This window comes from Orcinus orca, chromosome 6 (genome assembly GCF_937001465.1).
Source record: "Orcinus orca chromosome 6, mOrcOrc1.1, whole genome shotgun sequence".
Lineage (NCBI taxonomy): Eukaryota > Metazoa > Chordata > Mammalia > Artiodactyla > Delphinidae > Orcinus > Orcinus orca.
The window spans coordinates 92,869,492-92,884,813 of NC_064564.1; the positions used below are offsets into that span (position 1 = coordinate 92,869,492).

Sequence of the window (15,322 nt, forward strand, 5' to 3'; positions counted from 1 at the left end):
CTACTATGTGCCGGAAACTGTGTTAGGGTTTACATTTCACATTGCAGGTTACTCATTATTTACAGCTGAAGAAATTAAGGCTCAGAGAGGTTAAGTGGCTTGGCCGAGATGGCACCACTCCAAAATAGTCATAGCTCATGTTCACTGAGTGCCTCCTACGTGCCAGATGTAGTCTTTCAGCAATTAAATGGTTCATCTCCTTTACTCCTCAGAACAATCCTATGAGCTAGGTTCTCCTATTGTCTCCATTTTACAGATGAGAAGAGTGGCCCCAAAGGGGTCTAAAGGACTTATTCACAAAGTCACCAAGCTACAAAGTAATACATTGTAGCACTCTTTCCTCTTGGTCACACTGTCTCTGCAGTGGAAGAAATAACCATGACTCTGTCTCTGGTCCACCAGGCAGGGGGCCCCCAGCAGATAAGGAAGGACTAATGCTTTGATTGGTGATTGCTACCCCTCTGTGTCCTGTGCTGAGACAGACAGGTGTGCAGGATGGGGGCCTACAGGGCAAGAAAACAGCATCCGGACTGACTGTGCATCCAGGAGTGGTCCAGCTGGGAGCTCCTCGAAGCTGACCCAGGAGCCCAAGCACAGTCACACCTGTCTCTGATGTGAAAGGACACCTCCCCCGCACCACCCCACACTGCTTGGCCTCCCTTTGTTGGCAGATCCCACCCTGCTCACTGCCTCTTTTCCTGCCCAGGGAAAGCACAGTCTGGCTTCCCAAGAGAAAGCTCCAATCCAAGCCTGGTTTAAACTCCAGCACTTTACACCATTTCTTCTTTCGCCAAGAGGATGGCGAGTCCTCTTGGGAGGTCTCTCAGCAAACGCTGGCCCACCCCATTCCTCCCATTCCTCCCAAACACCAAACCGAGAAAAAAAGTACTTTCCTGGAGCAGTGGCAGCAGCTAACTCCTGATGGCTGCCATTTATCACTCATGCTGTTTAGAACCGCCGGTGCATGGAGATGATAAAAAGCAGACTGACTCTCAGTCAGCTTCGTTATTGCTTTTAAAGTCTCTACAGACCACGCAGGTCATCACGGCCTGCACCCAGGGGTCTGCTCCCACCGCCCCCTGCCCCCCGTGGTAGGCCACGGCCCGGGAGGCTGCTCCGTGGTGACTTCTGCAACCAGTCCCTCAGCCAGCAAGCTGCCTGCTCTCAGCCGCTTCCTAGATGGCATGCAGTAAACTGCCCGGGGCACACCCCGGATCGGAGATAAAGGTGTCACTTTTTAAAGCTCAGAGTTCAAGTACCCACCAGACTAAATCAAATGACCTGGGGGAAGATGAATTGCATTTTCCTTTTAGAAATGAATGCTTAACTTTCACTTCTCCAAATCAAGTTGCAACTTTAACTGCTCTTACATGCACGGAAGTATCCCGTCTGTAAATCTTCTTATTCATGGCAACCATATGGCCAACTCCAAAAAAATGAGGTTGGCAGCAACCTGCCGCCCCCCTAATGGTCCTAACACCGGGCTGGTGCCCTTCCTCTCTGGGAGGTTTTCTTCTGTGTCCCCAGAAGAGGCCAGCACACTCACTGAGTCCCTAGTTTCTTCTCAAATACATCCTGCAGAGAGGCCTTACAGCCCAGCCACTGAGGAGGAAAACCCTGTAGGGAAGAGCTAAAAGGAACAAGCGCCAGGCCGCCTGGGCTGCTGTCTCTCCCTGGCGCAGGTTAACTTCCAATTACGAACCAATCCACAGAAGGCTTTTGCTTACCTGAGCTGGAACGCTCGATCTGGTATAATGTCCTTAGAACCTGGCGTATGTTCTTCATGCTGGTGTCTCTGTGGCTGTACAAAAGAAGTCGCCGAGCATCTGAGAACAGGCGAGACACACTGCAGGCGGTGCAAGAAAAGTAGAAAAGCCCTGGTTAGGCCAGCTGTCTCTCCAGCTTGAACAAAGTACCTGCCAGGAAGACCCAGCCTGGCTGCAGGGTCCTCCGTGGGCCGACCCTGACCCACTCCTGCTGCCCCCTCCTCCAACTTCACTGAGACCCTATGCTCACAGCCACCCAACCAGCAACCCTGCCCCAAATGCTCGTTCTCATGTGTCCATACAACCAAATCTTACCAGCCATCAAGGGCCAGCCCATGTTGCCGCCTCTCCAAGAAGCTCTCTCTCTCTCTGTCTCACATACACACACACATGCACACAGGTTCCCAGGACCAACTTATCCAAAAGACACAGCAGACACAGTGCCTAGGGCCCAGGATACTCTTATGGGTCCACAAAATGTTTAAATTTCTTTTAAAATCAGAAAAAAAATTCAGAAATTCAGAATGAATGCATATGATAATGAATCCAGCCTGGATTATACTCATCTTTATACCAACACAGTTATAAAATAAAATTTTTAATATTGTTGCACGGAAGAAGGGGTTCATGAAAGCCACAAAGCCTAAGGTCCATGAACATTATAATGTGGCCCTGACTGCCTGGCAGCAGCTTCCTCTAAACTGTCCTGCTACAACTCCTGCAGTTCTTAGTCCTTTCTAACTCATGCCATGGTTCTGTGCCTTCCAAGAATCTTCAACGGCTCATTTGGGAAACACTTACTCAGCCCTAATGTCTGTTGTTGAAGCCAGGAGCCAGGAATACAAAAGTGAAGAAAGCAGTATCCTGGCCCTCAGGGAGCTCACACCCAGGGCTGAGAAAGACTTGCAGATGAAAGACCGATGCAGTGTGACAGGGCAGCAATGGAGGCAGAGAGGTGATCTGAGAGCAGAGATGACCAAACTCTCCCAGCCTTGGCTGTGAGCTCCTTGAGGACAGGCCCCTCCCTCTGCACAGCTCTGTATCCCCAGCTCCTGGACCAGCCGTTTCCCACACACAGTAAGTGTTTGCTAACTGAGTGTTTGCTCATTAACAGATGAAGCTGATGTGCTATGTCTCCCTTCTCTACTTACCAACCAGTTTTTGGAGGAAAAGCCCCCCAACCACAGGACTTTCATCCACATAACGTTACTCCTAAAATGCACCAAAGTGAGGTCACACAGTCTTAAATCCTGGTGGCGGCTCTCTCTGGTCTCATTCTTTGGACTTTATCACCCAAACCGTCACAAAAGAAGCTTCACTCAAACCCAACCATTCAAAATTCCCCGGAGGTTGAGAAGGGAAAGGAAAAGTATTAACTGACAAGTTTGGGAATGAAAACCTGATCCGGTACTTACATGGACTTGTTAAAGTTTCCAACAACCCCGGGAGCCTCACCAGGAGTCGGATAACGGAAACAGGGGTTATTGGCATTACAGATAATCCCCTGAACCCAAGGAAGTGTTCCTGCAGAGGGCATGGCTTTGTTTGGAAAGTGGCCTGTTGAAATAGAGGAGAAGAAAAACAGAAGGAGAAACATTAAATCTTTGAAGGATTTGGGACTTGATAGGAACCTTTATCTCTTTTGGTTCCACCAAACATTGCTCCATCCCAAATCTGTCTGTCCCATTCCCCACATCCCTGAGACCTGCCACCCTGGATTAATCTGACTCTGAGCTGGAAATGTGGCATCAGATAGTGGTTCTTAATCTACTTGCTATAGTCTGTTGAGTGGGATTCATGACAGCAGCCTTGGGGAAGTGACCAGAGGGGTTGATTACACCATATACAGAAGGTGCCTGGAGGGCAGCAAGTACTGGCTCCTCATTCCTTCATCTTCTACCACTCACCTCGCCTTTCAGAGACACAGAGGGGCCCTGGCGAGGACCTAATCCAATTCCTTCACACTTGAAGGAGGAAACCACAGCAAGATAAAGTGGATGATGAACACTCAGGGAGTCAGTGGGCAGGACCGGGGGTAGAACCCACATTCCTGTGATCCCAGTCATGCTCCTTCCCTTCCACCTGTGGCCTCCTTTATCTGCTAGCTTTCCTCAGTCCCCCTGGTTCTGTCCTCTGTGACCTCTGTTCACCTTCTCCACTAGCTCCCAAGCTCCTCAAAGGCACCTAATGAACGTGCTGACTTGGGGTCAGATGCCATCTCTGAAGCTATGCTAGTTGCTGTTGCTGCTTCTCCTCCCATCAGAGCACCGAGCCCCATCCAACAGGCCATCCCCTCTCTGTCCCCTTCCCTTCATTACGGAGGACCGTCTTACAGACAGCAGGACTGCGTGTACAGGGGCTGGTGTGCTGCGTCAAAGGCCGTGGGGCTGCTTACGGGGATCAAGATAAATGTGCCCTGGAACCAGGGGCTCTTAACCTGAGACCAAGCACGTGTGGATTCCTGTGACAGAAAGGCTGAGGCTCCACGCGCATCCTATTCTCAGGGTTATCTGTGACCCCAGAAGAGTCAACAACCATTAAGAGCCATGGCTCTGAGTAGTGGAGAGCCGTATAGCTTCTCAGGCTCTAGGGTCAAACCAACTGGGATTCACATCCAGTCTCTGCAACTTGCTAAGCAGTGACTTTGGCCAAGTCACGGACCCCTTAACCCTCAGTTCCCTCATCTATAAAATGGTGGTAACAGTACAATCGATTTCACAGAGCTGTAGTGAGATTTTACAAGCAAAGCATGCCGCAAAGTGCCTGGCAGAGATTAAGGCTCAGTGGATGGGCCTGTTGGGGTTACTGAGGCGCTGTGGTGGCCAGCCTACAACAGTACTTCCTTGGCTCTCGCCCAGCCAGCAACACTCCTTCCATCACACAGTCCCCCCCTCCCCCAGGCAGAAACCCAGTTTTATTCAGCTTACTATTTTCATGCAAATGGGCTAACAGAGTCTCCCCAGAAGTTCACCCACAGCCAGGACTTGCTACACTTTGCATTTCAATATTGGGGTCCTTCTATCTTTTTATTCTATCCACATTCCAACCAGAGAGGCAACATCCAAAGCAAGGATGAACCAAGATCTGGACCCTGTGGCCACCCTCTGCAGGGACTCTGGCCTGTTGAACGTTTACTCTGTAATTCCCTTATCTCCCTGTTAATAGTTCAAGGAAAACCAAACAAGGTCCCTTGCCTAAGTCAGCTGCTCCTCATTCAGGGGAGATTTATGTAAACCAACCAAATACTCAAAGGACCAAGGGATTCTCCCCTTTAACCTCCAGGAAATACTGGCACCAAAGGCAGGGTGATGTTGGTCCAGCACACCAACAACGTGCTTCAGTCTAAACCTTGGTGAGTGAAGCAAAGACCCTTCCTCATGTGTCGTGTCCCACCTGATTTGCAAATAAAAGCAGGGTAAGGACTTGGCATTGGTGCACGGGATGACAATCAAGTAGCTTAATGGAGTCTCATGACCCAGGGAAGTGATTAGGACCTTGATGGGTCTGGGTCAAACTGGGAAAGATTTATGGGGAAGAATTATATACCAATCCTTTGTTCCTAGAGACAAGACACCTCTGTAAGCCTCACCTTAACTCTCTGCCCTTCCAGCTAGGTCCCTAGAAGGTGGTGAGAACAGGAAGTAAGGTTGCAGTAAGTACATAGATAATCTTATCTATCTTCCATAGGCATAGGAATTTCACAACATTTCTGAGAATTGATGGTCTGGATTCAGAGAGATTTGGGTCAAAATTCAACAACTTGCACAAGATCACAACCTCAGCAAGTGGCAGAGCCAGGATCGAAACAAACCCGTCTGTCTGATACCAAGGCCTGCACTATTTCCCTTACACTGTCTCGTCTGCTTGTGATAATTCCTGAGAAAGAATAGCTTATCAGATGAAAAAGCTGAGTTTTCCCTAAAATGTATACTTCAGTGGGGCTTAGGGTAATGCTTATACAAAATCCAACACACACTTGTTCATCGATCTTTGAGGTTCCAAACAAGAAAGCAGTGTTACCTTCCAGGCCCACAAACTGAGTGTGTATTATTTCATTGTAAGCTCTTTTTCTTTTTGGTGAAATCAGAAAATCACATCTGGTAGAATGTTTTGAGGTTTCGTGGGGTTTTTTAAAACTTGAATATGTATAATGTGTACTAGCAAATTAGCAGGTAAATAACTGTCACTACGTGCCCTGAGAGACACGGAACCAGACCGAGAACACCCTTCAAAGGTGACCCCAGCCCTACGTCTTCCCTGAAGAACTGTATCCTACGCACCTATAGGGCTGGTGGGATGTGGGTAGAGCTGGTTAATGACAGGAAAAGTCACTGGAGCCATGGAAAAGAGGTCCCAGCCAAACTTCCCCCACAAATGCTGATCTTTTAGACTGGGACATTTTTGCAGTATTAATCAATCCAGCAAGCCCAGCCAGGAGAGAAAGACCATGACTGTGGGATAACACAACAACCATATGGGGTAGGTCTTATTATTCCCTTTTTATAGAGATGAGGAAACCCAGGTACAGAGAAGCCAAGCCATTTGCCCCAAGGTGACATACCTGTGTTGAAGCCGGGATTCAAACCTAGGTAACCTGACACCTAGAGCTTGTGTTCTCAGCCACTACTGTATTCTCTATGCTCACTGAAAAGGCCGTCATCCAAACACATGATTGGGAGTCAGATGACCTGAGCTTTATTTCATCACTGTCACTTGATACATATGTGACCTCGGGCAATTCCCTGCACTTCTCTGAGCCCCAATTTACTTATCAAGAAATTAAAGCAAATGATAGCAATTATAAAGTCCATTATACAAGGTTGTTATAAGAATCAAATGAAATAATATTAGTCAGTCTGAGGTGGTCTACACAAATGCTACTTAAAATTGTAATGTTCCATGATTTGCAACTGTGTGATAAAGATATAATGCATATGAAAAAGCCCGGCAGGTACCAGATGATAGTGGTATTAAGGTATTGCCTTAGGGGGCTTTTTTTTTATTATTTATTTTTGGTCTTCGTTTCTGTGTGAGGGCTTTCTCTAGTTGCGGTGAGCGGGGGCCACTCTTCATCGTGGTGCGTGGGCCACTCACTATCGCGGCCTCTCGTTGCGGAGCACAGGCTTCAGACGCGCAGGCGGGCTTTTTTAATTATCCCTTTCTGAGCTATCAGTAAGGTTATTTTACTTTCATGATTGAAAATGCATGAAACAGATGTTGGCTATTATTATAATTACTATTATCACCATCTACTAGGACTGAAAATGGTTTCCTGAGCTCATGCCTTATCAAACAATCGGAAGCTTAGCTTTTCTGTTCCAAGCCATTTGCACTGTTTCCTAAAGATAGCATCTTGGGAGAGGTCACATTTAGCCCATGCCCATTGCCTGGATTCCACTTGCCAGCAGTAAGTCTCAGGTGGGATGCTCATATACTCACATTCATGTTGTTCATAGGGTGGGTAGCTCAGCCGCACAGAGATCAGGATCAGGAAGATAAACAGAGGCCAGGCCACTTCCAGCAACAGCTGACACTGAGTGGGAAATAAAACAGAGCACTGTGAATTAAACAAACAAAACAACATGGAAGCCTAATGCTATTGAGCTTTGGGAAATCCACAAAAAAAGTTAATTAAACAATTGATCAGAGTTTCCCTGGTGGCACAGTGGTTAAGAATCCGCCTGCCAATGCAGGGGGCATGGGTTCGAGCCCTGGTCCGGGGAGATCCCACATGCCGCAGAGCAACTAAGCCCATGCACCACAACTACTGAGCCTGTGCTCTAGAGCCCATGAGCCACAACTACTGAAGCCCACAACTACTGAAACCCATGCACCTAGAGCCCGTGCTCCACAACAAGAGAAGCCACCGCAATGAGAAGCCCGTGCACCGCAACGAACAGCAGCCCCCGCTCGCCACAACTGGAGAAAGCCTGCGCCCAGCAACAAAGACCCAATGCAGCCATAAAAATAAATAAATAAATAAATAAATAAACAATTGATCAACTTCTCCAGCCTCTCTTACCACTCTCTACGCTTTGATAATACTGAATTGTTTGCAGTTCTCACCTTATAACTTACTATTCCATACCTCTGTGTTTTCCCTACGAAAGGGAAGATGCTTCCCACCCTGCTTCATCTGGCTCACTTCCACTCATCCTTCAAGATTCAACCAGGCACAATTTCCTTTACTAAAATCTCAGGCTGAGCTGGAAGCCCTTCTGCTGTGCTCCCAGAGTAACCCATGCATCCTCCTCCCATAACAGTTTCCCTGAGCCCCTGAAATCATGTTTTTATCACTGGCTTCCTCACTACAATATGAGTACCCTGAAGGCAAGCACTGGATCAAGTCATCTTTGCATCTCCAGCCTTAGCATAGTGTCAGGTATGTTATGACCATTTGTTAAAAGAAGAGGGCCAGGGCAACCTGCTGTGCTAAATACACAGCACCTTGGCTCTAAAGGAACACACAGAGTTGCCCCCTGCAGGGCTGAGAATAGGGCTCCAAAGGACAATGGAAATTCACATGCAGTTCCAGAGTGACCTGTGTGCCCCCAGGACTGGAAAGATCTGGGAAGAGTGCAAAGTCCTTCCCCATCCATCAAGATCTGGTCACCACCTTCTCCAGTGGGTTAGAAGATCATTAAACATATGTAACTGTGATCCACCGGTTAAAGCAATGGGGTTTCTCTAAAGGAAAAACCTGCCTTAGTGAGTTATCAGGGGATAAATAAGCACAGGAACAGGATGGAAATCATGAGACATAATCTAACTGAACCTGTGGTGTTTGGACAACTAGTTCCACGGCCTGAAGCCTCACCTCTTTCATTCCTTTCAGTTCTGGACTCAGATGTTCTAATTAGGATGAAGACCAAAGAGCCCAGAATAGTCACGGGCCCTTGTGGTTGAGAGTAACTACAACTGTTGGCTTCAGAGCCAAGAGAACACTGATATGAAATCCCTCCTTTTATTTAAACAGAATTTTTTTTGATCCCCAAGTCCATATATTTTTATTGTGGAAATTTTGAATTTAAAAATATATATACAGAAAAGTAGAAAAAAATAAACATAAATCACCATTAATCCTACTTCCTGGAGATAATTCCTAGTAAATTAAGCTAACAATGGTTCTCCATTAATATTTTTTGTCTTTTTTTCCTATTCATACATAAATTATAAATTTTTCTCTACAAAATTGAGATTATACAGCATATATAATTTTGTATTTTGCTTTTTCATTGAACATCATACTGGGAGTGTTTTCCATGACAAAATACTCTCTTAAAATATGGATTTTAATGGCCACTTGATACTCCACGCTGTGAATAGATCATAATTAATTTAACCTTTCTGCTTCAGATTGGTTTTAGCTTTTGTTTATTATTTGTCGTTGGATTTCTGGTATTTTACATTCCAAAGACCTTTGATATGGTTCCACATTAAACTCTTTTTTAAATCTTCTTTTTAGAAGGAAATACATGGATGGGGACAGTGGATGTCCTTGGATGATAAGAACATGGGTGATTTTTCTAAACATCTTTCTGTGTTTTCTAAATTTTCCATAATGAGCATGTATTACTTCTCTAGTAGAACAAACAAACAAACAAAAAACCACTGTTACCATATAACTATGAAGAACAGTTTGCTCTAGATAGCACACCAGGAAAAAAAAAAGACAAATGGGTCCTTTGGAAGAAAGCATGCTGTCAATGGGGTCTCCGAGACCAAAGATTGGTCTGGTCTTGCTAAATATTTCTGTAAATAATCCCAAAGCGGCAACACACGGTGAAATCTCCAAGCTTTCAAATGACATTCAGCCTCCTCCACCAGCTGAGCTGCAAGTCCCTCCTTGGGCTCCCCAAGTACCCTGAGCCTCTACCAGCACTGGGCATAGCAGAGGCTCCTCCTCCAGTGTCCCTTTCTTCTCACTGAGCCTGCCGCATGATAAGGGCTTTAAGAATGTGTGTTGAGTGAGAGAATGAACTGAAGTTTACAAAATAATAAAGATGGAAATGTAAGTCAGTTGAGCCCTTTGGGAAAGCAACTTGGCCATATGTATTCAAAAGATATGTTTATTCCCCTTGACCAAACAATATTCCTAGAAATTCATCCCACAGAACTAAGTTTAAAATATCAAAAAGCTATATACACTGTTACTCATTGATTCAAACACTATAATTGCAAAATATTGGAAACAACTTAATTGCACAGCAATAGAGAAATGATTAAATATGTCACATCTACTCAACAATACATTATGCAGTCACTACAGCAAGGTTTATGAAACACAGACACTATTAACCATATAATATTAAGTGAAAAAAGTGGAACACAAAATTGTATGCATTCCAAGCTTACAGCTAAATAAAATCACTCACAAATATTAACAGACGGGAGTAAAACTTCCAAAAAACGGTTTAACTGTGAATAAATTCAGAAAAGAATAATGAAGTAAAAAAAAAAAAAAACCAACAAAACCAAAATTAAATGAAGAATATGAGTAAGATAGCCATCAACCTTGAAGCTCTGAAGCTACTATGTGTACTTTTGCGATAAATAGTAGCTACCATTTACTTTTTTAGAGTCAAGTGTGTAGCAGGCACATTATATATGGATTATTTCATTTAAGCCTGCAAACAACCCTGAGATGTAGGAACCATTATTGTCTGTATTTTATATGTGGCAAGGCTAAAGCTCAAGGAAGGGTAAGTCACAGAGAAAGTCAGTGGCAGGGTTGAGATTAGCAGCTAGTTTTGCCCAACTCATGTGGCCCAGGTAGGAAATGACCCCACTAGGTGGCACAGTCAAAAAATACCAACAGGTTCCACAGAGGTAAAATGAGCTCATGGCCCAAAAGCTTATGATAGTTACAGACAATCCTGAGCACCTACTGTGTACCAGGGATTTATATAACTCATCTCTAATATTTTCACAAGAACTTTGTGAGGTAGCTGGTATCGTTAGATAGTGAAGAAAGTAAGATTGGGGCAGGTTATGAGCCATACATAGCCTGGTAAAAGAGTGCGTCAGCATTTGAACCCAGATCTACTGACCCCGACGTGCTTTTGCACCCATCATCCTGCCTCTCACAGAGCCATGTTTGAGATATATACCTTACAAGATGGCCACTTAAGAGGAGTCTGGCACTCACCAGCCCTCCTGGGCACTGATCTGACCCAATGAATCAAAGTTTATGTTCCTGGACATCTCTGTAGCCCCACATCTAGGATCCAATAGGGGAGCAGATGCTCAAAATACGCTGATTGATTGAAAAAAAAAAATGAATGGATCTTTCCCATGGCACTGATAGCAAAGAGCACGAAGAAAATCTTGCAAATCATTTTTAGCAACTGAAGCCAGTGGGTGTAAGCAGATTAGGGAAAGAGGTAAGGAAAAGATTGACAACCATAATGACAGCTAACACTTAAATAGGTCTTACCATGTATCAGTGTTCTAAGTGCTTAACATAGATGAACTCATTTAATCTTCAAATAACCCCATTAGCACTATTATAATACCCAGTTCACAGATGAGGGAACTGAGGCTGAAAGAGTAAATAAATTGCCCAAAGATACAAGCCTGGTAAACGGCAGAGCCAGAATTCAAAGCCAGTCCAACTCAAGGGTGTGTTCTTAGCCACTATGCACCCCAGTCTCCTTACCCCCTGCCCCATTACCAGAGTATCTAGATCTTGATCGTTAAGCCATGCTGAGCTGAGATACTAACATGTATGAATGAATGAAGAGACCGTCTCCAAGAGCCAGCACTCAAACCAGAGAGCTCGTGACGCACAATTCTCTCCGTGCACTTTTACTCTGAACCTCTAAAATTATTTCTGTCATTGAACATAGAATTTGCCTTCCAAACTCAGGGGGCTGTTCTAGGTACTTCTTTTTCTAATAGCCTCCCTCTAGAAACCCAATTTGACTTCTGCCAGGAATGCCATTCTGGCTCCACTCATTGTCAAAATCAGATTTCTCCCCCATCTCTAAGCTTAGCATTTTTCCTTCAGAATAGGCCCTCATAAATATTTGGGTTGGCCAAAAAGTTCGTTTGGGTCTTCCATACCAGATGGAAAACCCAAACGAACTTTTTGGCCAACCCAATAGCTTGGAAATAAGACTGATGCTTTACTGCTACACACTCCTATAGAAAACTAGAAAACTCTTCTAAATCTTAGTCTGATGCTACCTACCCACTTCCCTCCACACCTGCCCCCACCACGAGGCAGAGGAGATGGAGAGGAACACCGTGTTCAAAAGATGCTTCTTACCAAAGTTAGAAACTCAGAAGCCTTCTTTTAGGTTGGCTATTAAAACAAAAATTCTGATGTTTCAGTAAATTGCTACACTGAGCTGCTCTGGGGACTTTCCACCTCGTTATTCCTCAGCAACAACATGGGGATAATGCGAGCGAGTGTTTCTAGAGCAGGGTTTCTCTCAACAGCACTATTGACATTTGGGGCCAAATAAGCGTTGTAAGGAGCCCTCCTGTGAATGGAAGAATGTTTCCCCCATCCCTGGCCTCCGCCCGCCAGAACCAACAGTACCAACCACCCCTGGCCCAGGACTGTAACTGCCAAACAATATCTCTAGACATTACCCAATGTCCTTGGGACATTAAAATAGTGCTAGGCTACTTTTAGAACTTGATAAGGTAATACGATTCAATGGGGAAAAGAAACAGATAAAAATATGAGAGACTATTCTGAGAGGTTAAAAAAGTAAAATGGGAGACAATGAATTTTCCCAGTTAACAGGATGTTCATCAAAGCAATAGCACACTCCAGGCTATATCAGCATCACGATGAAAAATACTTATCGATATATAGCTCAATTAAGTCTGGAAAAATTAAAGTGAAATCTTAAAGATCAAATCAGAGAAATGCTGGAGGGAAAAAGAAATCTGAAAACCACGCCTGCCCTCCCAGAACTGTAAAGCCTCATGTGGTGATGGTGGATTTTTAAATTGGTTTGATTCTTCGGAAGGACATCTGATCGTATATGTCAAGGGACATTTCCTTGGACCTAGGAATCGTACTTCTGAGATTTTGGCCTAAGGAAATAATCTAAAAATAAGAAAAGGCTATATGTATAAAGTCTTTATAGTAGTTTATGTATAACAGCAAACACGGGAAACATCTGAATGTTGGCAATAGGGTGTGAACTTACAAAATAAAAACTGCATTGATGGATTACTGTAACGCTACCAGGAATGTCAGTGGCATTATCCCATGGCAGATTTGGGCCCAAAAGATCCAACCCCTCCTCTTACTAATTTACTAACTTATAACACTTTCTTCACCTGTGCAACAGAAATTGTAATGCATACCTCTCAGAATTGCTGTGAAAATCAAGAAGATAACGGATACAAAAGTACTTTCAAAAGTACAAAACACAGCCTACACATCAAGAATCATTATTATAAATATGTAAATTATTTGGAAACATGGCAACATATATGCCAAATGATGTTAAATGAAAGAGGAAAACAGCACAAAATGGTATGTATGTATGTATGTATGTATGTACGTAAGTAATGATTATAATTGTCTCCTTGGGCTATCGTCCTTCAAGTCCCCTCAGTGCCAAGGACCACACCATCTGACCCTCGTCATCATGACCTATCTACCTCAGGGACTCCTTCTGCACATAAAATAAAATTCAGCTGCCCTTGCTCAGCTCCATGGCTGCATGATCTGCCCCTGCTGACTCCCAACTCACCCCCAGCCAGTCTTCCTTCAGTGCCACTGGCTTTCCTGTTCTTTGACTCCAGGACGTGCGTTAGGCCCATGGCCACCCTCTGTCTCTCTACCTGGAATCCAGTGGCCTGACGGCTGAGCTCCCGATTTTCCCCTGGCTAACTGCTGCTCGAACTTCAAGGCTCTCAGCTTAAATGTCATGACCTTCTATTCTAAATTAACTCCCTATCCTTAGCCTGGTAGTACCTAACATAGTAGGACAGTTTGGTTTTTTTCCTTCATAGCACGTATCACAGTTTGTTATGAGATTTCTACTTATGTGATAATGTGCTTCATATCTGCTTCCCTCACTGAACTGTAAGCTCTATGAGGGCAGGGATCCTGCCTGTATACCCAGCACACTATCTTACGTGCAGTAGATGTTCAATAAATATCTATCCAAAGGAAACAATAAATGGCTATTTGTTCTAACTTTCCTCATTCCAAAGAAGTGGAAACTAAAACTCAGGAAAAATGAGTTTCCCTGAGCCATTGAGACATATAGTGGCCAAGCTGGAATTAGAATTGAATTAGAATTAGATAATAATTAGAATTCTTATCTGGATTTGAACCAGCAATGCCAGGCCAGGACTAAGGACAGGAAAGAAATGTATCAGGTGAAATTGGAAGCCGGGAGGAGGTGCAGAAAGTTTGTGTCTATGCTATAAAATTCTCTAGTGGCTCTTAAATGAGGAGTCTTAATTTTTATTTATTTGATAGCTTATTCCTTGTCATTAAACAATCCCCAAATATTGATACTCTTAATATTGATATATGCAGAAATTAGAATTATCTATTTTCCCAGACACACAGCTAAACAGATCTAAATGAGAAAATTAATGGCAAAGGCAAAAAGGAGAGGCATATGGCCGTAATCTGTCCCATCTGTTCCATGGGGACCTTGGCCTCTGGCTCGGCCTAAAACCAGATGAGGACCCAGAGAACTCTGAAGCCCCTCGCCCTTCCTGTCCCAAGCCCTGTTTGTGCTCAGTGACTGCCACCCACACAAGTTAACCGTTACTTTGGACCCAAACTGAGCTTTGCACCCAACTTATGCAACTCAATTTCAATGTATTCTTTGCCCAACAGGAACAACTGAAATCTACCCCTGGCTGATGGTCCCCATAAGTCTGCATAATGGGAGCACAAGAGAGAGGTCCCCAGGATTCATTAGCAAACAAGGACACAGAGTGAAAGGGCAAATGGCCGCCTTTCAGGAAGGTTGCTCAGGGTTTACTGTTCAGCACCCAGCTTTTACATCTTTCTTCCCATCTCCCTGCACACAAGGCCCCTATAGCAGGGGAGCCTCTTTGAGACCTGTAAACTAATGGCCCATTTAATGCATTTACCCCTGTTCAGCAAATACTTATTAAGCATATCCCCGGTGCCAGGCTCTGGGGCCAAGTGTGTACACCCAGGATCTCAGAAGGAGGAAATCAAGCAATGGTTTTCCATACACTGTGGGCAAGAACTATTTGGAGCTGCTAACTTCTTCCCCTGCCTACTGGGCAGAGCTCGTTCTGACTATGTGAGCTAACAAAGTGTTACCAAAACCCTAAACAGGTTCCACTGTCTATAAAACAATGTATCTAGAGATCCAAGCCAGGTGGATTGGGAAGTAGCTACAGCCAGCACTTGAGATCCATGGGCACTAAATCTTTCATGCAGATAAGGCAAAGACTACTAAAAAAAAGGGCCTGTGCCTGTAGGGCCACCAGGAAATTGGTTCTGGTGCTACTTCCATGACCCACCCACTCTGGACCCCTGTCCCCTACCCCAAACCCCAATCCCATCAGCTGTACAAGAAGCAGGTCAGATC

The 15,322-nt window shown here is 44.6% G+C and overlaps 1 protein-coding gene across 4 annotated transcripts in view; it reads right to left on the minus strand.

Annotated features, from left to right (window-relative positions):
- ABCA1 (ATP binding cassette subfamily A member 1) overlaps positions 1–15,322 on the minus strand; it is a 182,272-nt gene that overhangs the window by 97,315 nt on the left and 69,635 nt on the right. For all 4 annotated transcript variants that reach the window (XM_049710938.1, XM_033431218.2, XM_033431217.2 and 1 more), the window contains 3 exons: positions 7,206–7,299; positions 3,182–3,323; positions 1,728–1,846 (listed from right to left, as the gene is read on the minus strand). In XM_049710938.1, coding sequence (XP_049566895.1) covers positions 1,728–1,846; positions 3,182–3,323; positions 7,206–7,299 — 355 coding nt within the window. The remainder of the gene's footprint in view (positions 1–1,727; positions 1,847–3,181; positions 3,324–7,205; positions 7,300–15,322) is intronic.